A 22,495-nucleotide genomic window follows, 5' to 3' on the forward strand; every position below is an offset into this window, starting at 1 on the left:
TAGTGCCAGCTGTTATTTTGCATCACAGTTATGAAACGTATGAATTGGTAACCAAAAATTGCGATCCAACTATTGTCTCACTATACCAGAAGATGGACTATAACAGTAGGCCTAAATGTAAATCACAAAATTATCATTCTATTTAAACTTAGGGCTAGCTCTGTGATTTGTAATCATAACACAATACGCCTTCTTTATTTGCTTGCAATTGTGTTTGTGTCACCTGACTATTTCAGACTGACAATGTTAATGATTGGATGATGACCTGTAACTTATTTTTTAGTTTAGTTTATTTGACTAAACATACATTTATAACCCTGAGATGAGAATGTAATAACAGAATAACAAATCATCTGGGCTGGACTGTGTCATGTGCAGTAGGCTTATACCTGTATTTTCATTTGTGTATCAAGCATGTTGGGGAAAACTCTGATAAACAAGTACTTGGCATTGACCTGAACATGAACAAGTTTACTGAGTTGTACCAGACATGACCTACAGATATTTATGTACCATCTTCATAGGACCTAAAAGCCCACCAAAAGGTCCGAGGCGGAAATGGGCTAGATGTCACCATCCCACTGGATTGATAACAACTGCAGCATATACAGCTCTTGCAGTTCTAGTAGGTGTTGCCTTATATGTAAGAAAAAGAAACAGAAACACTGGCTGAACGTTGGCTGATGGTATGTTCATTTTTACTTTGCTTGATGTTAGTAAGTAATGGGACATTTGCTCAAGTAGCCTACTAAAAGTTTGAAATAATGTTTACCTGAGTAAGGTTTCATAACATTATACTGTATGTGAAATAATGTCTTGTGGTTTTATTTGTGACCTCCAATGCTTCATTTGTTCCACTGTTATCTAATAGCTCAAGACTGTGGTGGAAGCTGCATCATTTCAGCTCAGCTTCAATCATGGACATATATAGCCTACATTCAAGCTGAATGATTAAACTTAAGAGATATATTTTACAGTGTTTTTTTTATTGAAACTGAAATTGTATGTAACTAGTACTAAAATAATTTCTATTGATAACACATCTGTAGCTTTGAACCATCAGAAAAAACATCTGCTGACTTGTTGATTATATTGCTTTTGTGAGTAGTATTTATAATGATGTATGATTAAAAATGTCACAATTATATATAATGATTATCAAAAAATATTTTATGTTTTTAAATTGTATTGCTGCCTAGACCTCGACTGTGCTGTAGCCTGCTGACACTTTCAATAAGATGCTCTGTGTATGTGCACATAAGGAAATATGAGACACAACGGAAAGTGCTGTTTTCACAGGAAGATAAATTGATGAAAATATTCTATGTGAAGTGCCTTTTTGTTTTTTGAAGATAAAGTTGTTTCAATATAGATCTCAATTTCTTTATTAAAAAGCAGACTGAAATCAATTAACACATGCTTGGTGGTATTCTACGCAATTGTATGGAGAAAAAAAACATAAAAGTGTTTAGCACATTATGAAAAACTATGCAAGAAATAGGAAGTTGATAAGTTGAACATTCTAAAACCATTTAAGAAAACTGGTGAAATAGCTAAAGAAGTTAGCCTAATATTGCAGAAATTTCTGTTCACATTTTATAAACAGTATGCTTAAATTAAATAATGGAAATAAATTAGGCTAAATAGAGGCTGCTGATTACAGATATTAGCTATGTTATGGGCTATGTTCCATGGGCTGGATCTGAATTTCCAGACTCACTCACATTGTGATCACACCGTCTGTGTTACAGTCCAATGAAATGTTATTCAAATAGGTTACAGTCCATTTGATTGAACATAGACCATATATTTATGCTGCCTCTGCACCAGTAGCAAGTTGAGATAAAATAAATAAAAACAGCTGCTTTTCCCCACACAAGTCTACTCGATTGACTATGGAAGTTTTTGTGATTTAAAAAAAAAAGTAGTCATAAGCTTGAAATCAGTCAATCTATCTATGCTTTGTGTCAGTGTTATTCAATTGTAGCAGATGTAGAAAAAACATGTAGGCTAAGTGAGGTTTGGCACATAGGGAGCTGATAAGAGTTGACCATAAGAAAACTGGTGAAATAGGGAAGTTAATAATGTTGCAGACATTTCTTCTCACTTCTTAATATAGGCCTACAGTCGATGTAGCCTACATGTGAGGCTGCTGGACCCGAATCATATTTTTCGCCACGCAGTTTACGCCAGAGCCGTGAAGTACCCGGATGTGTGACGTCATCTCGCTGAGACGAAGCTGTGTGCGGCCGCGACATGACTTGTTGAGTAACCGGCGGTGTGGATGTAAAAACGTCCTGTGATAGAAAACACACTGTTATCATCATGTTGGCTTGTAAACGCGGTCTGTCCGGCCCCGTGACCTCGGCTCTCCGGTTCCTCCGCAGCAACAACCCGGTAAAAGCACCGTTCATGTTGTTTACATCGCTACTGTTTCTACCGGTGAGTCTCTGCATGGAGCTCCGGTGTTATGGTAACCGCTGACCGACCGACCGCTGCTCGGTGTCTTGTCTGTTTGCAGGTCGCCGCCGCTGCCGGTTGCAGCCCGGCGCAGAGACACCTGTCCACAGAGACAGACGGAGAGGTCCGCATCGCACAGGTCCTGAAGGAGAAGTTTCCTTCAGCCTCGTCCCTCAAAGTTGTGGATATTTCAGGTAAACAATAAATAATGATCGATGTAGCACGTGACTGGCTGCGTGCAGTTTATTCTTATTATAACAACAACAACAACAACTAGGGCACATCATCAGGATTTGGGATTAGTGATGCAAGTGACACATTTAAACATTAGCCTAACTATTAGTCGGCCGATTGTTTTCTCAATTGCTCGATTAATCATCAAATTAGTAGCCTACATCACAGAAAATTGTGAAAATATGTGTAGGCTATTGTTCTCTAAAGATTATTTAGTTTAATATGACAGGAAACAGCACAGAATAACAGATTGACCATTCGTAAATACTGATAATTATTCAGTGTAATTTATTGAGTTCAGCACTTAATTGTTGCAGCTGCAGTGTTAAACTATACTCTTGTAGTGAGTTATTGCATCTGGCCAACATCCATGAAGTCTGTAACATCAGGTTTCCCAATTTTTCCTGAAATTAACCCTGTTTCACCAAACACTTATATTTACACTGAATAAAAGAAACCCAGTCCATGACTGTAAAATGACAGCAGGTTTAATTTATAAATACTGACAAAGTTAATTACCAATGGGTTTTGGTGCAACACATCCCTATTTATCAGTATACTTACTATATATAAACTATTATTATGTAGACCAATTTCTTATTATTTTGTAGACAGCAGATTGTCATAACAAAGTTAGGAACTGACAGTGTTGTTTGTGTGATCCTGTGCTGTGTTTAGGAGGTTGTGGGGCCATGTATGAGATCCACATAGAGTCCAGTGAGTTCAAAGGGAAGAGGACGGTGCAACAACATCAGCTAGTGAATCAGGTAAGTTACTGTAACAGTCAGCTCAGTTTGTTTCCTGTGACAGGATAAAATAAAGATTAACTCTAAACTACATTTTGGGAACATGTTTATGATGGCCTTGTTTTATTAATTTTACTGAAGCTTATACTGGGACTTGTTTGATGTGGTCTGTATCAATCTGTCAACCACACACTTGAGATTTTAAGATGTTCCTGTTAAAATAATAATTGATTTTTCTGTTGTTTTGTGCCTCCACAGGCTCTCAAGGACGAGATTCAAGGAATGCACGGACTGCGAATATTTACTGACGTTCCAAAACATTAGAGCAAATCCTCCCACTGTTGTCCCACAGCTTTCCCCTTTGTTCACCCTATATCTACTTTGAATGTACAGAGGATTGTGTAGCAAATGAATCTCATTAACAGTGAGAAGTGTGTAATGAATGAGAGATTACACTGAGCTATTTTTTTAACCAGTGAGGGTATCTCCTCCTCTGAGATAATATATACAACCAGTGAAGGCTACAATACGCACAAAACGACTTGGTATATGCCAGAAAAATGTCTAGCCATGTTGGTCTTCTCAGGGTTGAAATGACTTTTGTGTCATAAAAAGCAGTGGAGAAAGTTATAATAAAACCAACTTGAATATTGAAGCTATGCCACAGAACCTTGTTTAAAACTATTAGAGGAGCACTACTTTTCAATGTCATTCACATTGTGATCACACTGTCTGTGCTGCAGTCCAATGAAAGTTGATTCAAATAGGTTACAATCCATTTGATTGAACATGGACCATATATTTTATGCTACCTGTGCACCAGTAATTCAAGTTGAAATAAAAAGCTGCTGCTTTTCCCCACACACGTCTTACTCGATTGACTATGGAAGCTTTCTGATTTGAAGAAGAAAAAAAAGAAGTAATTGTAAGACTGAAATCGGTTAACTAATCTATGCTTTGTGTCAGTGTTATACACAGAAAATATAAACTTGTGTTTCTGCAAACCTTGTTTGATACTGTCTGAAAGCAATGACAGTTTTGCAGTTGTTGGAGAAATAAACGCTGAGACTCACCACAGAGGAAGTCTGTTAATAATCCAAAGTGTGTGTCCTGAACATTAAAACGATATACAGTTAAGGCCAGAATTATTCATACCCCTTAAATAAATAAATAATCATTTTGTCATGTTGCAGACTTTAGCACTCAGACTGATTGGTGGAAAAAGATGTAAGTGAGGAATGTTTGCAGACTTTGTGAAAATATTGAAATAGTATGAATATTTGGCCTTTGAATGTATTGGCCAAGCCGATGAATAACAGGAAATGTCCATGAATATTTAAAGAAGAAGCAAAAATTTGGTTATTTTGTCCTATTTTTTTTATTATTATTTAAATTAACAATTTTTTTCAGCTCTACTTGGAAAGTATTTTAACTCATAGTTGCACATCATATTGAACATGCTATGCTCTATGCAAAAAAAAAAAAAAATCATCTGTCATAAAAGCTGAGCCTGTGTGAAATAAATATATTTGAGTAAAATTAAGTATGAAGTCTATAGCATTTCCCTCTGTGGAGTATTTGTGGCATGAAAAGAAAATGTAGTAGTAACCTACCTCAAATTTGTACTCGTACTTTTCGTACAATCCTGCAGTATTTAATAGAAAATCTACTTTCCATCACTGGAACACTTGCTGTACTTCAGTCTTTTAACCAGCAGATGGCGCAATTCACACTTAAACGTGCTGCAAGAAAAACACAATACACAGGGATGAATTGGATTTCAATTCAAACTTCAAATTGAAATCATCAGTTTGTCTACGTCACTTACTTAGAAATACAGCACGTTATTTCGCATGATTGAATAAACTGAAAACAACAGAGGGTGAGCTCTCATGGCTCCACTGAAGAGCAGCACCATCCTCTCCTCTCCTCCCTCCGTCCATCCATCCATCCATCCATCCTTTCATCCATCCAGCGCCTGGGCTGTGCGCAGGCTGCTCGCCACATCACTCTGAGCCCCCGAGGAGGAGCGGTGAGGAGAGCAGCAGGTCTCCGTCCGACATCATGGCTAAAGAAGGAGCAGACATGACAGAGGAAACCGAGTTCATGATAGACAAAAACGTGGGGAAAGAAGCGGAGACCGTGGAGTCGTCCGGCGATGCCAAAGAAATGCGAGCGGTGATACTGGCGGCTTTCGGAGGTCTTAACAAACTCAGGGTGAGCAGGAAGGCAATGCCCGAGCCTCAGAGCGGGGAAGTGAAGATCCGCGTCAAAGCATGGTAAATATGAGAAAATTAAATAAAATAAAAAAGACATCTGACATGTGTTCACTGACTGTGATGAGCCGCGTCCTCTCAGTATTTTGTGACCACAGTCTGAACCTGGATGAACAACAACAAAGGAGGATTTCGCAGTCGTGAAGCTACAGGTCTTTTCCTGATAACAGCAGGTCGTTCTGGCTGGAAGCAAAAAAACTAGGCAGCGTTTTGATTTCCAAGCACATTCACTCATGATTTAAGTACATTTTCTGTTTCTATTTTTTAACAGGGTTATTGATCAGTTAGTTTCGTCCCAGACTGGAGCTGGAGAACCTTTTTCCAGTGTTGGCTTTATCTCAGTTTTAGAGAAATTAAAGTGCAAGCCTTTTTAATTTTCCTTGACAGGAAAATTGCCCGTTGAATCTGGCCTTGTATTCACAGGGGTATAAAGCCAGTGAGTCACTGCTGATAATCATGAAATAAATAGCACAGGGCAAGCCTCAGATCTCTCAACATAGCCAATACTAAATAGTTGTGGTATTGATTAAAGAGCTGCCAGTGGTCAGAGACGGGTCAGATGCATTGTTTCCATCCAGATATTGAATGGGGGTCTATTTATTCTTTGTTGCAGTGGCTTGAATTTCCTGGATCTGATGGTGCGTCAGGGGACTATTGATAATCCTCCAAAACCTCCTCTTGTACCTGGGTTTGAGTGCTCTGGTATAGTGGAGTCTGTGGGTGAGAACACAAAAGGTTTTGAGGTTAGTGAAATGACATATTGTGTGAATGTTGTGACCCTGACTAAATGTTTCCAGCCCCCAAAACCCCAAAAAGAGTTATCAATGCCTGCTGCTAACTCATGATGTTTCTTTCAGATAGGCGACAGAGTTATGGCCTTTGTGAATTACAATGCCTGGGCAGAGGTGGTTTGCACACCGGTGGACTTTGTCTACAAGATGCCAGATGAAATGACTTTTGCAGAGGCGGCAGCGTTCTCCCTGAACTTTGTCGCCGCCTATATGATGCTCTTTGAGGTCGCCAATTTGCGAGAGGGGATGTCAGTGTTGGTGCACTCGGCGGGAGGTGGTGTAGTAAGTCTTGTTTCTTCCTACACGACTATTGCACAGGCAACACAACACAAGAAGTTCAGCCGTTTCATCCAGTGCTCATTATCACCCACAGCTTCACAGCCACAAATGGAACAAGTTGTCTATTTTGCTGTTGTTGTGTAATGTGTTGCACACAGTGTAGAAACTGTGCTTTGAATTATCTTTGTCTAAAACATCTGTAGAGTTTTTTGAAATTTTGAAACGACTGAAAAGAAATGCTTAACGACTCAAAAGACTGACAGAAAGACACTGTGGGTTATAACCAAGGCTAAGCAATTAATCAGTAGTATTACACATATCAAAATAACTTGTTTTCTGTGAATTTCTATTATGTGACAGTGGATTGTGCTGCGTTTTGTGTGGTGTGTTAAGACTGGAGGCTCCTGGGCTCTGATAGATTGTTGCAACTGTTTGTTTATTCCCAGGGTCAAGCTGTGGCTCAGCTGTGCTCCACCGTTCCCAACGTCACCGTGTTCGGGATCGCCTCATGTTTCAAACACGCAGCCATCAGAGACTCTGTGACTCACCTGTTTGACAGAAATGTCGATTATGTACAAGAAGTCAAAAAGTAAGTCTTTGTTTCGTTCCTCGTTGTTTCTTCTGGGAACAGTAATTTGTTTAGGGCCGTAAAATGAAATTGAATCTGATGGTATCGCCATGTGATGATAACGTGGACCTTGCCGAGCGAGCACAGAGGGCTGCGCGAGGGTGCAGATGTTACCTGTTGCCTTATTTGGTCTTGTGTGGTCATGGTCCCCATGGCAACTCGCAGCTCATCTCAGAGAGCAGCAGCATTGTGTAGGGCGGAGGTCTGCGCTGGCAATGTGGAACAACTGAGCCAATTAGGGGCCGGGTGTTGATAGCCCACACATTTCATTCACAACAAAGCACGCTCACACACACACACACACACACACACACACACAAGTGCGCGCCACAAAGAAAACACCTTGTAGCAAACCTGCCTGGCGTTTACTGCAACACTGCAACTCTGCCATAGAGTCTGCCTGTTTCTAAAGATGTTGCAGAGCTTTGATGACTCCATCACCACACCGCCTCCTCTGCTTTACAAAAGCTTTTGCAGTAATTTTTCTGCCATATGTGTCAATACTGTTGAATCATTTAACCAGGACAGATGTGTCATCCACTCTACAAATGAATTACGCTGCAACACTGAATTCAGCTGATTATTATAATACTACACAGGGATTCAAATATTGTTTCTTTAGCACTGATTGTTTCATGCTTTCTACTTACATATCAACAGTGGTAGTGGATTAATGTGCCTTTCATCTCTCTGGCCCACACATTCTTCTCAGGATCAAGAGCAAAGTACAATTAAATTAATCTTTTTACAAAAGGCAAAAACCATGGGAATCACAAGACCACCAAGCAGTTTAGCCAAGCCGGTGTCCCAGGCCACAAGGCAGACAAGTAAGGAATTAAGGTGCCCTTGATAATAACATGCCTTTCATTTTTTTCATATACATTTTTCTAATGAGTCTCATTATGTTTTTGTCTGTCTGATTGATTCGGTGTGCGCTAAGAGCATAAACCTTTTTCAACATGATATAAAATGTGTTTCTGCCGAGGAGCCATGTGGGCACTGCAAAACATCAATAATCTCTTTATAAGAAAACTGTGGGCAGAGTCAGAAGAAAAATGTGGGTTGCATGCTGCAACTTTTTCTCAAAGTTATTCTCCAGGGAATCAATTCCTATATTTTATAAATCCATGATGATGCTGCTGCTGCTGCTGCAGAGTTTGAATTATGGGCTGAATATATGGTCTTGTACATTGTTTTGCACAGTTTGTGGTCACAGTCATAAACTAGGCAATTCAGATATAACTGTGAATGTATGAAGTCGGCTTTTTAGTGTACTTTGTCTTAGCTGTATGAACTTTTTTTGTAGATTAACTCTTCACAACATGTTCAGTAGAACCAGAATGGTTAGTTGATTAACTGATTAGTAGATAGACAGGTAATTAATGTCATGTTTGATTAACCTGCTGATTATTTCCTTGGTAAATCATTTGGCCTGTCAGAAAAACAGAATTTCCTAATCCCCAAGTTGATGTTTTAAGATTTGTTTGTTTTGTCCAACCAACCGTCCCAAACCCAAAGATTTTGAGCTCTTTATTGTGTAACACAAGTTCCCACATTTGAGGATTATTTGTTTTTCATCTTATTTCAACTAAAATCCTGACTGATGTGGCAATTACAATGTCTACAATTTTTTTTTCTTTTGCATATTGTCCAGCCCAAATTCAAACAATATTTTTGCATGTATGTTATATGTATCTCACTTTTAGTGGACGTCACCTTTACTTTGTTCTTAATGTTGTAGGATTTCTCCAGAGGGAGTGGACATCTTGTTGGACTGCCTGTGTGGGGAGAACACAGGAAAAGGTTTGAGTCTGCTGAAGCCACTGGGAACTTACATCCTCTATGGTAGGAACAATCACTTTCAGTGTGAAAATAGTGAACTTTATTCATTGCGCTTCAACTTCCAGGCTAATATGAGTACTTAAAGGAACAGTTTGGGAATACACTCATATGTGTGACATGGGAAGATTGTTACCACTCTTATACCAGTCCAGATTTACTAAAATTGAGCAAAGAGGCCGATAACTTAGCTTAGTTTAGCTTAGCTTGGCTTAGTGGTAGATTCTTACCCAGACCGAGGCTTACAACTTAAACAGAAAAACACGTAAAAGACAAAAGCTTTACTGGGAGCTCGGCTTAAAATACTGTGTATGCATGTGTAACAGAGGTGCACTCACTCACCCATAAAGGACGTGCTAACCAACTTGCCAAGTGCTCATTGAGCTCTTGGCGAAACGGTTTGCATCGTCGCCCGCAGAACGGGAGACCAGGGTTCGAACCCCACCTGGGGCAGTCCGTACCAAAACACAACGCAGAGGGCCAGATTAACATCGGCTACATAAGCACAGACTATTACAGCACCAACTTTGCACATTGACCATACGTTGTCTAGACATATATTAAGTTTTGATCTAGCCTTACATCTAACAGACAGGCATGAGAGTGGCATCGATCTTCTCATCAAACTCGCAGCAAGAGAGTGAATAAATTAATTTCCCTTAATATTCAACTATTTCCTTAAAGATGAGTCTTGAATAAAATACAATCCATAGCCTGAAAATGAAATGTGTTGTCTTTAACGGCTACCGTTCTTATCTGATCTCTGTTAATTACTTTAGTTCCTGTCAGGCCTCATGAATAAAGTAAGAGAATTAGATGAATTTATTAGTTATGTTGAATATGTGCGAAGGCATGCTCACACAGATCTAAAGGTCTGAAGGTGCCAAATGTTTCTCCCCCCCACCACGTCACCCTTCATGCTTCTTAGCTGCCTATTAGTGACCAGTCACTTCTGTCTCGCCGTTTGCACAGCATACAGAAATCCTTTTATTTTTGTTTTTTCAGGCGCCTCAAACATGGTAACTGGGGAAACAAAGAGTTTCTTCAGCTTTGCAAAATCTGTGAGTCAGAGATGCAGTCTGTCATCAACATTTGAAGGAAACAGTATCCAGTTACTATCCAATGAACATTTCATGGCAAATGAAACACACATACAAATGAGTCACTCAGGATGAATGTGTCTGTGCTTTTCTTCTTTTTTTTTCCTGCAGTGGTGGCAGGTGGAGAAGGTGAACCCTATTAAATTATATGAGGAGAACAAAGTCATAGCTGGATTCTCGCTTCTCAACCTCCTCTTTAAACAAGGGAGATGCAGTCTCATTAGATCAGTGATGGACAAGCTCCTGTGCCTCTACAACCAAAAGAAGATCAAACCGGTAGTGGACTCCCTGTGGGCGCTGGAGGAGGTAAGAGCCAGATCAGAGCGGCCAGAGGGCTGAAAGATGATGAAGTCAATGATGATGCGATTAAGAAAAAATGGAAATCTGATCACAGCGGTAATGGAAGATTTCATGCACACATCTTGGATAGCACAAATCTTTATTAGTTTGCCCCCCCGCTGCTTTCTGTGGATCATCGTCAGCTGTTCGTGGACACTCTTCCACAGTTGGTGGGTGGGATGCATCTTCCTCTTCCACAATTATTTCACACCCATGCAAATGCCAACAGGCCATATGTTAATCACTTCACTCTCAGTTTGTAGAAAGTCCCCACCCCACTGTTTATTTATTTTATTTTATTTTACTATTTTTGTTTGCCACGTCCCAGAACTGGACAATTTGACAATCAGGACTGGAGTGTCTCAGACGGGTGGACAGGTGGACAACGATGCTGCCTATACTCAGTTCTTGATTTCCTTTCTTTGTCTTTAAACATAAGCCTTTAACTTTACAAACCCCTTTTATGGCAGGTGGGCCCTTCACATCTCAGCTGGTGCTTCTGCTAATAGAAAACTCTTATTCCTCTGCCAGTAAAGAGGCACAAACCTGTCTTTCAATATGTCTTGTTGGCTGCATTTGAATCTTTTAGGATATTTCGTCTCTGGTCAGATGATAGAAATAGTTGTCACAGTCCCTAACGCCATGGCTCATAATGCCTGACTGCATGTCTCTGCTCGCTTGACTAGTTTGTTGCACTTTTCTCGTTCTTATGGGTTTATGAGGCTTGGTGATCTCATGTGACTCCCACATAGCATTGCCTTTAAATTGGCTGTTTTTCCACCTAGTATTAAAAATCTAGTCACTGTGTAGGCTACAGACATAAATTGTTTAGAGTTGGTCCTCAGCAGCAGGCAGTACTTGTCCATATAATCAGACTGGTCAAACTGGACCGAAGGTTAGAGAATAACAAACTGTGCAAAGTTCAACACATTTGTGGGAACTTCTGCAACTGTGTTCGGTGCAAAGTTTGACAAACAATGTTTCATTTCCACTGTATTTATTTGTCCTGTGCTTTATTTTCAGACATTACACTATGTAACAAGTGGAAAAAATAGAAGTATTCCTAAACCTACCCCCCATGCTTACATATACAGTTTTAATACCAGGAAGTGATTTTCCATTTTGACCACTGTTCCCATCAGTGATATCAAAATGCAGCTTCTCTACAGTATTTACAGGTAAAATGTTAGGAATTTGTTTCACGCACACACAAACACTCCCAGGTTACAGATAAGAGCAGAGGGAGGGCAGCTAATACATCACAGGAAGCAGATTACAAGTCCCCCAGAGCTTTCTATCTGCAGCCAGAGAGAGAATACATTGATGAAATGATTGCTGTCCTCAGATTTTCAATTCTCATGGGAAACTTTCCCTCCGCTGTTGTCATTAAAATCTGGCTGATTGCTCAGGCCATTCACCGGAACCATTGCCCATGAAGAATCTCATTAGATGGGAGGATGGCGTGGGATGTGGTGTCAGGGGCACAGCCTGGTTCAATTGTTTACAGGCCTGGAAGGAGAAATCAGAGAGCATTCGTTTACGAGTTGACCTCGGGAAACCTTTTTTTTTTCTGGAATGAAAAAGGCGCAGAACATGCAAGACGTTTGTATAAGAAGAGGCTTTTTTTCCCCCATTAGTATCACTAAAGAAAATATTACATTTGTCTCTCTATCACCTGAGTTTCCCAGGTTTATACTGTCCACACACGTGTCCTATTGGTCACTGACCAAAAAGTCTTTTTTCAACCAAAATGCCAGTGATATTTATCCCCTCTGCTCTGTAAACTTGCCACTTCGCAGCCAAGTGCTGGACAAGTTTCTGACCTAATTTTGCTCTTGGCTTGATTTCCGGTATTTAATTTAACAAATGAATGCTTGGGACACAATGGCTTCTAGACAAAGAGGCACATTCAGTTGTGTCTCTGTGTGGATTATAATAGGCAAGAAAGATATGACATCCTGAGTAATCTTTTGTGATGTGGTTTTTTTTCTCTCTAACAATGAGTCAGATACGGTTTAATGAGTTTCATTGGTATTTTACTGTTTATAGTTTCAACCTGCTACGTTGTTGCTGCCCTCAAAATAGGCTTGTTAAGTTTAGACTAGTTAGAGGAAATCATGACAATTATTGCACTTGCTGCCCTAAATGGCAGTTGATTGAATATATGGACCAAATATTTTAAGTTCTTAAAGACAGCAGGTGCACTGGGATAAGTTTGGTTGATTTGGATCAAAATGTTGGCTAAATGAAATATACTGTGGACAGGTGTCTCCACAGACCCTGGTGACAAAAGCCCTGCCTGCTTCGTTTTAACTTAAAGCTCTGTCTGCAGAAGCTGCATGCACTCTTGGGGAGTTTTGCAGAGTATTTAGGTTTCAAGAATTAATGTTCTTTATCAGTATAACAGACACTCCATATGTCAGTCATTACTCATTAAAGCAGAAGTAAGCGATCCGGTCGTTTTGGCTAACTTCTTGTCAGCCGATGGAGTTAGCAGTCCCCGCCCTCGTCCCTACGTCACCACATTCACGCACATCCCTTGGTTGCACACACAGAGAGGACCGCCCCTTTATGCCGTTCTCTCTCCTCATTGGATAAAGGTTGTAGGATACAAGGAAAGTTTTCTCCTCAGCTTACAGCAGAGCAGAGAGACTGACAGACCCGTGTTTCAGACCAAACACTCTATATAAGAGATTGCTGTCGGAAGATAGATATAATATAACTATTTAAGACTTATATTAACACAAACATTCTGCTTACTTCTGCTTTAAGTAAGTTTCTAAAAGAAGCAATCACTGCCTTTTAATGTGTTATTTAGTTTAAGTTATTTGAAAATGTAAAGTCTCACTGTTTACTTCAGTTATCCTAACATGAGTGAAACCAGCACCAGATTTAGAGTTGGTGTGAGCTTTTTTTTTTTTTTGAAAATGAAAAACATTTGTTTTTGCAAGATGTGAATCAATGAAGACTGAACCTACACGGTTCCTGCAGACTCGGTTATAGGTCATATGAAGCAGTGCAGTTACCTACATAGATCTATTGATCAGTAAAAGCAGTGAGGTGTTCAGTGTGTGATGTCAAACATGGCCGAGCAGGATGAGTCAGCAGCATCTAGTCAACATCAAGGCCATTAACTTTTCTCCCAGAGGGACTGTGAGGGACTCTTGTGTCTGTAACAGCCAAGAAGTGGTTGCAAAAGTGTTGTTTGTGTGATGCTTTTAGCAGATATACGTATTTTGTCTTTTCGGTGTCACCGCAGCCTCTGTCTTGGAAAACCTGTATTGTTGGAAGCTCTGTGTCATTCTGCTCATAAAAAGACACGTTTTATGAGCAGAAATTATTTTATGAGCAGAAGTGAAATCAATGTTATAAAGCAGCCCAATTTCTTTCACAGTTACTACAAAAAGAATTACGGTTCAATTCTGGTTTTAAAATATTGGTGCAGAAGTTTTTTGGATCAGACTAAGATGTAGTAACAACCTGCTGCTCTACAAGAAGAACTTTAAAGGGATAGTTCAACATTTTGGTAAATTAACCTATTGTCATAATCCCTATAGTCTTAGGAGTAGGTTCCATACCTTTAATTGTCGTTGCAAGCTGTTTTTAGATCGGCAGGGCAGAGACGCAAACTGCTCAGCTAACGCAACGGAGGCGTACGGTACTTTTGCCTTTCCTTCATCAAACTCATCAAATACACAATCCAGCAACTCCAAACTGCTCTTGTGGACAAGTTGTGACCTGCACATTCACCACGCTATGAAATAATAATGTAACATTACAAAATGGAGTTGTTTTCGAGGCAAATGCGTAGCCGGAACTACATTCCAAACACGGCTGCTGGGCGGAGTGACTTCAGAAACACAAGTAGTTCAGAGTATTTGCTCTATGTGTCGTAATATTACATAATTATACATGATTATTTCATAGCGTGGTGAATGTGCAGGTCACAACTTGTCCACAGGAGCATTTTGGAGTTGTTGGATTGTGTATTTAATGAGTTTTGAGGGAAAGGCGAAAGCACCGTTCGCCCCCATTGCGTTAGCTACATGTAAGCAGCTCACGTCTCCGCCCCGCAGATCTAAAAACAGCTTGCACCGACAATTAAAGGTAATGAACCGACCCTAAAACTATAGCGATTATGGCAATAGGCGAATTTACCAAAATGTTGCACTATCCCTTTAAGATCTTTGGTTGGTTGACACATTATCAAACTTTTCAATATTGAAAATAAGAGTCGGCATTGTATGAGATTTGATTTGTGATATCACAGTTGATGTCTGCACCTTAAGCTTGTGAAAAGTAAATTGACTGTGTTTTTATCTGCAGGTAAAAGAGGCCATGCAGAGAATTCATGACCGAGGCAACATAGGAAAACTCATTCTGGATGTGGAGAAGTCTCCCACCCCTCTGGTAACAACAGTAATTTTGATCAACAAGAACATTTGCCTTTTCCTTATTAGTTACCAGAAAGCAAACGACTAAGAAACTGAGCTAATGGGACACATTTTTTAATTAGGAAGGAAATATTCTTGAGTTTAAAATCTTTTTTTCGAAGTGCAGTTCAAATATATAGTGTTCACTCCAACACAGGCAGAAAAATAAATAAATAAACAGTAATCAGAGACATTTATATGTTCACACTGGACACATGAAGGTATATTTCACAATTAGTGATTCCAGCTTGAGCTGAATTACATAATAGATAGATATTAATGACAAAAACAAGAGATTAAATATAAGTATCATATGACATTAATGGTTGTGGGTATATGACCAAAAGGATGACGAGGGACCAGAAGGAAGATGACTAAGAAAAATAATTGGCAAACATGCCAAACCAGATGAACCAACATTTCAACAAGTTACTGAGGAATGAAGAAAATATCTCCCCCTTGTGGACTCCCTGTCCTTATTTATGTGGCTTGTGTCGAGTTCAGTGTTAAGATAGAAATGCTGTAAATATAAAAAGGCAATGAGTGAGATGGCTTTTCTTGTGTCTGTGCTTAAATAGCCACACAGACATCTTGCTGGCAGTGCAGTAGTTGCTGTTGATAAATAGTCCAGTCTGACATTTCGGATGCCTACTGCACAGTTTCAGGTCATAAATCTGTAAAGGATTTCCTCCCACTTTAGTCCATCAGTCTTTTCCGTATCAATCTACAAAGTATTAGTAGACTAAACCTGTTCATATTGAGAATTGCCTGCACCAGTACACAATTAATGATCTGCTTAATATTGTATGACCACTGTAGATGGCCAGCGACAGCACGGAGACCAGTGAGGCCGGAGAGGAAGAGGAGGAGCCCGAGGGAGACAACGACAGCAAGGAGCGGATGCCATTCATCCATTAGGGCCGACAGAGGCCTCTGCACTACGGCCAGAGAGGCTGCACAGCTTCACCACAGAGGAACACAACCACACACCAGTGTTGTGCAGTATGTGCTGTATGCATGTATGCATGAATGTATGTATGTATGTATGTACTGTATGTACAGTGTCAGTGTGTGCCTCCTGCCTATTGTTTGTCAGTTGATTGGTCGAGCAAAAATTTTGGGTTAAATGAAGACTAACTACATGTTTGTCACCCAGGCAACAAGTGTCAAGTGCCATTCTCAAAAAAAAAAATAGTATTATTATATTTTTTACCGTATTATGAAGTAACATTACGCTAGCCAATAATGTGAATAGGTCTGTGCCTGTTTTACATTTAATTAAATCTGCCAGCAGTTTATTGAATTAGCACCAGACTTTGCTATTTTCAGTTTAAGCCTAGTTTGTTTAAAATTAGAGTTAGTCAAAGCTCATAAGTGTCAAGCTCAGCAGCATGTTTAAACATTTCACAAGACGGAAAAAACATTTAATTTAATTCTGACCTGTCCTCAGCGATGACAGAGGAGAACGAAAGCAAACAAGTGATGCTGAAGTTTGAGAAAATTACCCCAATGTGTTAAAGCCTCTGAATCACTTTCTCATGTTACAGTAGTAACACATAAACCAGGAGAGATAGAAAAGTCTGTGTGTAGATACTTGCATGATATTTTACTCTTTGATGCCAACCTTGTAATATTACGGGATCACCAGTGCCTTTGAGCTACAGACGAGTATTTGATACTTGACATGTTTTCCTTCGTGCAAAGTTCATATTGAACAAACTTACAAAAAAAAGGTTGTTTTAACTGGAATGTGAAAACGGATGCATATAGTAAAAAAAAAAATCTTCCTTGCATGATTATGTAATTTTGTAGGAACAAGGACACATTTCCCCACTAAACTATCCGTATATGATACCTTACTGTGTCACATTTATCTTCAGGTCATGTAAAGTTGACACTTTTGTAACACAGAGCAAATTCGAGTTTCAACACATCAAATGTATATCTTGCAGAACATATAGAAGTACAAAAGCAGTGAAGATAAATTAGTAAATTCTTGGATTTTCTTTAGGAGGAACATGAAAAAGCCAGTCAGACTGCAGCCCATTGTTTGTGGAGTATCTGCTATACTTGTCTGACCAAAGTTGTTTACTTGCTGGTGCCTCTCAACAAAAGTGCCATAATGCTCCGGTGATAATTTATTTTTACTATGAGCAGGTGTAGAAGGCAGGCTGATGCAGGTTTCAGCACCACTGTGTGTTTCTTAATTTAAGTATGACGCCCTCTACTATACTCTGAATCTGCAAGTTGCTAATGAAATGCAAGAGAGGAACAGCTGACCAGGAACAAATGTTTGCCACACACACATTCATCCACTCCGATTCATTTGTTTTTATTTCTAATTGCAAAAAGTGCATTGAATTTTTAACTATTTATTCGGCCTTGCTTACTCAGCTTGGTTGTCATCTGAATTGTTTATTCATATAATGTTTAGCAATCATGTCATTTAAAAAAAAATGTATTAGCTTAGCAAGAGCAAAACTAACAGGAGTAAACACTGCATGCTTTGAAGCTGAGTGATAAACAGTGGAGACAGTGTCAGTGGTTGTTAATAATTTTGGAAATTGATTTCTAGACTTGGAGAAGCAGATAATGAGGCATAGAGACCTTGAAAATACAGTTTTTATGCCTTCAATGTCAGGTCTGTGTGTGTGTGTGTGTGTGAGTGCGTTTGTGTGGGTGCAAGAGTGAGCATGTTTTTAAGTGTGTGCCTTGTAAAAAAAAAAAAAATAGAAGAAAAAAGTCTAAACAAGAGTTTGGCATTGTAATACATTCACAAAATTCCTTAAAACTCTGGTTTACCTGTGGTCGTATATTTTTGTCACTTTTTGTGTACTTTCTTTGAGTACAGCTCTGTTTACTTGAATAAATGTATCTGCAAACTATTCTGTGACTGTGTTTTTTTTGTCTTAGTTCAGCATTTTAATTTATTTCATATAAGATTTAAACCTTTGAAAGTATTTCTCCCCATGTTAGATTAAAAACACATCCCTCGTACCTCTCTTTATCATTTGTAATATCAATTTGTACTTACTTTGATCTTATGAAATATAGTTTGTTAGTAAATATTTTGTCACCAGAGAAACATGCTGGCATCTAATTAATGCCTGTGTTCTACCATCATGCAAATGAGCCACTGTTGACCTTTGCTGTGGCGCTCACAGGTAGACAACAGCACTGCCAGAATCAATTCATGAACTGCTGACAGAACTGCTGCAAACTGTATTTTATTCATGTGGTCTCTCGATCATTTATTATTAATTAAACTTCGACTACTGATCCTCTATAAAGCAGCTGCCTCATCCTCGACTCCAGGCCCAGAGTTAGTTTTGGGTGTTATGTTTGCCTCAGGGTGGAAAGAGAGTAGTGTTAGAGAGATTGCGTTGGAATAGCATGTGCTATTACAGCTTCTTTTTCTTTTTTTTTTGCATGCTGACTAAACATAGAACTTGGACTCGGGGCTGTGCAATGAGTCTGAATTAAATAGATGTTTGATACAGTACCATTTTATATAATAATCTGGACAGCACATCAAAATGTTATCATACCGATGCTCAGAAATGTACAATTTGAACACTGTTCAAAGAAAAAAGGTGTCAAATGGGAAAATACACATGAGCTGGCTGTAAGAGTTGCATTGCTATATTGAGCCCATATGCCCGAGGGTGTTTCTTATTTAGCTCCCACCTCTCATCTATATACAACATCTCTCTCTAAAAATAACTTTGTCTGCAGCCTGAGCTGGGAGCTGGACTTTCCTCGGGGCTAATTGGAGTTTTATTTTTAAATATTATATAAGTGGAGGTCTGTGTGATTGAACTGTTGTGAAGATATCTACAGTTTATAAAAGACAGCAGCATTTACTTGAGTAGTATCTGTGTACATGTGCTGACAGCTATTATTAAACCCTTATTGGTGTAGATTAATACCAACTAATGCACATGAATCCAGTGTTTCCCTGTTGACTGGGGTCATTTCATAGTTTGCACTTTTTACTGAGTTGACAACAAGGTCTAACATTATTTTTCACTTGTCAAAAAGTGACTTAGCGTGTCCAAAGCTTATACGCGTGAGGGGGAAGGGAAGATGGATGAAGAACGCTCTGTAATAGCAGAGCAGTCAATGAATTTCCAGTTTGTTTGTGAAATGAAAGGGAACACTGCTTAGTGCACCTTGTCCCAAGCAAATATTTATCAAAAGCCAGACACAAGGAAATCATTATTTGCCACTCCACCCTTATACCTCCCTCGCCTCCTCCTGATGTTTGGACAAAAACAAACAGAGCTGGAGCCAATGCAGGGAGAGTATGCCGAAAAGGCATACAGAGGGCCAGTATATATATTGAGCTGCCTGCAGTGTTTTTGGCTCCTTTCACAGCAGTATAAGTTGTGCCACTGTGTCCTGTCCCGTAGGATCCACTGGCCCTCAGACATGGCACGTCTGGCCCTCCCCGTCTTCCTCGTCCTTTGCTTCTCCCTTCAGCTCCACTTCAGCTCCAGCCGCCCATCGCGCACCAGAAAGGCAGTGTCATCTCGACAGTCCGCAGGTAACTGTACACATCACGTACAGCTCAGCAGTTACATGCTCTGCGCCGATGCTCCTCTGACCTGTTTCTTTCTTTTCGGTTCTTTTGTCGAGGTGCAGCTGCAGACGGAGATGATGTGAGGTCCCAGCTTGAGAGGTTGTGGCAGGAGGTGAATTCACTGAAAGAGATGCAGGCTTTGCAGACAGGTACTGCTCTCACTAAATAAAGCTAGAAGACAGAAAGAACAGAAGACAGCAGATAGATTAATCATAATCATTGCATTCAATGTTCTATTTGAAAAACAAGTAAATCAGAGTTTAAAAAGTTAACATATTTGTATTGTAAATGTCTTAAGATGTTGCCTGTAATTCATGCCACTGAGCTGTTATGCAAGAGTGTGACACATAATTGGTAACTTCATAATCAGAATTTTGAAACAGTCAGTGTGAAGACTTACCAGCAGGAGGCAGCAGCACTCACATCTGCTATTGTAGAGAAAAAGGTTGGATCACACAAAGGAAATAATGTAAGAAAGAATTTATAAGGAATGTAAGACCACCTAAATTTTTATATATATATTTTTATAATTAATTTTGTGTCATTTTCTTATATTTTTCATTTGTCTTGTGGTTTTTCATATAAAAATGCTATAAATCTATCTATCTTTGTTGTTGTTATGGCTGTAATAACTGCTGCATTATCACAGCAGAAATAAGATATTGCAAAAATATTTTTTAGCTCTTTCAGTACCTTATAGTTACTTTAAAGTTACTCATTAGGTAAATACTCTTGTGTTTTCAGTCTGTCTCCGTGGCATCAAAGCTCATAGGAAGTGTTATCTGACAATTGAGGAACCCAAACATTACCACGAAGCAAATGAGGACTGCATTGCACAAGGGGGAACTCTCGCAACGCCAAGGGACACGATTGAGAACAGTGAACTGAACGAGTATGCAAAGAGGAGCGCCCAAGGATCCAAGGACTTCTGGATCGGTGTGGCGGACATAGTGAAAGAGGGCCAGTATGTTGATGTCAACAGCCTGCCAGTCAGCTTCTTCAACTGGGACCGCTCCAAGAAGCAGCCCACAGGAACGAAGAGGGAGAGCTGTGTTGCCCTTTCAGTGGCTGCACAGGGAAAGTGGTACGATGAGGTGTGTCGCAGCCTCAAGAAGTACATCTGTGAATATGTCATTCCTTAGAGGCAGTGTTGTTGTTGTTGTTGTTGTTGTTGTTGTTGTTGTTGACATCCTGATGATCATTTATGCGGGTCATTAATTAAAAATTGTGCAAAGCCGTGTTGTCAAATTTGTGGCAATTCATAGTGGAAACATGATTGATATGTGATTATAGAATCTCTTTTGTCTCTATAATGATTAACTCAAGAATTAGCCTTTATACACAAAGTAGTAACTGGCTATATGTCGTGCTCACCAAAGACTCAGGTGATGACTGAGTAGCATGAGAAATAAGATATTTTGGATGAAACTACGGTAACACTTTACAATAAGGGTCCCTTAATTAACGTTAGTACATTATTACAGTAAGCATTAATTAACTGTTTACAGATATATTAACAATCATTATTATGTATTACTTAGGATTAGGAAACACATTAATTAATGTAGTCTCCTAAGCAGTTAATTCATGTTTACTACTCAAAGTTAGTTAATACATTTAAAAGTTGAATAATGTAATTAGTTATCATTATGTATGCATTACTCAGCATTAATTAACACATTAGTTTATATATTAATGCTTAATAATGTACTAACTAACGTTAATTAAGGGACCCTTATTGTAAAGTGTTACTGAAACTACACAGAAATAAACAAAGATGTAATCTGGTGTTTCATTTCGTTAAAACTATTTATTTTTGTCTGTACACTTCTCAACATTTCATGACTACTTCTCCACCTCGAGTTCAGATGCTACTGTATGTAATTTTACATTGAATTAGCTCAATGGGCAAATACAGATGGAGTGATTTACTCAGCAGCCACATGGAAATAATGGGAAGAGTTTTTACTTCTCTTATTAAACATTTTCAACTAACTTTGAGGAGTAATTTACACAAAAGTAAAGGAGCTATTATGTAATCTTTTAAGGGACCCTCGTTGTGTTTTCAAATTAATTTTGAGATTCATTGACTTAAAAAATATTGAAACATTTAGCTACAACAAAGTGAGGAGGCTCTGTAATATTACATTTGGTAAAAATTCCATGCTGAAATATTGAAGGTTAACAAACAAAGAGGTACAAAACTTTGTCCCTGCACTTATAGGGGTTTACAGTGAAACTGAAACTATATGCAACTCTAATAGAGTTTAGAGTCAGTAAAATTGACTTGTCTCTGGAATGTGGGAGGAAACCCAGATCACTAAAAAAAAAACCCTGAACAAACAGAAAAAGAACATGCAAACATACAGAATAGGTTTGTTATCAAACTGTGACCCTTTCTGCTCTGACGTGACAATGTGAAATATGGCAAGGCAAGGCAAGGCAATTTTATTTGTATAGCCCGTTTTTACAAACAGTTTGTCTCAAAGGGCTTTACATGGCATCGTAACAACATCCTCTGTCCTTATGACCCTCACATCGACTGAGGAAAAACTCCATGGAAACCCTTTTAACAGGGAAAAGTCGGAGAAACCTCAGGGTGAGCAACAGAGGAGGGATCCCTCACCCAGGACGGACAGACGTGCAATAGATGTTGTTACAGACAAGAAAACAGTTTACGGTTTATATGCATTTTAACTGTTTGCTCTGAGTTGATGCTGCAACACAAGTCCACTTATTTCTGCATCTCTGCCCCCTGTCAGAGAGATGCTAACTGCAGCTACTCATT

General features: G+C 39.2%; 3 protein-coding genes across 5 annotated transcripts in view; all 3 read left to right on the forward strand.

Annotated features, from left to right (window-relative positions):
* vat1l (vesicle amine transport 1-like) overlaps positions 1 to 16,538 on the forward strand; it is a 321,886-nt gene extending 305,348 nt beyond the window's left edge. Inside the window, exons 2-10 of one of the 2 annotated variants that reach the window (XM_085760605.1) lie at positions 5,483 to 5,719; positions 6,330 to 6,459; positions 6,574 to 6,789; positions 7,233 to 7,375; positions 9,156 to 9,259; positions 10,259 to 10,314; positions 10,465 to 10,659; positions 15,019 to 15,102; positions 15,945 to 16,538. In XM_085760605.1, coding sequence (XP_085616731.1) covers positions 5,505 to 5,719; positions 6,330 to 6,459; positions 6,574 to 6,789; positions 7,233 to 7,375; positions 9,156 to 9,259; positions 10,259 to 10,314; positions 10,465 to 10,659; positions 15,019 to 15,102; positions 15,945 to 16,043 — 1,242 coding nt within the window. In that variant the 5' untranslated portion in view covers positions 5,483 to 5,504 and the 3' untranslated portion in view covers positions 16,044 to 16,538. Of the gene's footprint in view, positions 1 to 5,418; positions 5,720 to 6,329; positions 6,460 to 6,573; positions 6,790 to 7,232; positions 7,376 to 9,155; positions 9,260 to 10,258; positions 10,315 to 10,464; positions 10,660 to 15,018; positions 15,103 to 15,944 lie in introns of those variants that run through there. The other variant, XM_085760595.1, reaches the window with a different exon arrangement.
* bola3 (bolA family member 3) lies at positions 2,193 to 4,306 on the forward strand. Its single transcript, XM_085760568.1, has 4 exons — positions 2,193 to 2,397; positions 2,522 to 2,654; positions 3,373 to 3,461; positions 3,699 to 4,306. The coding sequence occupies exons 1-4, from the start codon at positions 2,326 to 2,328 to the stop codon at positions 3,762 to 3,764; spliced, it is 360 nt and encodes a 119-aa protein (XP_085616694.1). The 5' UTR covers positions 2,193 to 2,325; the 3' UTR covers positions 3,765 to 4,306.
* Positions 16,539 to 19,385: 2,847 nt separating the features above from the next.
* On the forward strand, positions 19,386 to 20,951 carry clec3a (C-type lectin domain family 3, member A). Of its 2 annotated transcripts, none has more exons than XM_085760681.1 (3): positions 19,386 to 19,671; positions 19,764 to 19,856; positions 20,452 to 20,951. In XM_085760681.1, exons 1-3 carry the CDS (start codon positions 19,386 to 19,388, stop codon positions 20,847 to 20,849), a joined length of 777 nt encoding a protein of 258 aa, XP_085616807.1. In that variant the 3' UTR covers positions 20,850 to 20,951. The 2 variants fall into 2 exon arrangements, with proteins under 2 accessions (XP_085616807.1, XP_085616816.1); XM_085760690.1 differs by having other exon boundaries at positions 19,770 to 19,856; positions 20,452 to 20,937.
* Positions 20,952 to 22,495: the final 1,544 nt, after the last annotated feature.

This window comes from Trachurus japonicus, chromosome 3 (assembly GCF_045865225.1).
Source record: "Trachurus japonicus isolate A0001 chromosome 3, Traja_1.0".
Classification (NCBI taxonomy): domain Eukaryota; kingdom Metazoa; phylum Chordata; class Actinopteri; order Carangiformes; family Carangidae; genus Trachurus; species Trachurus japonicus.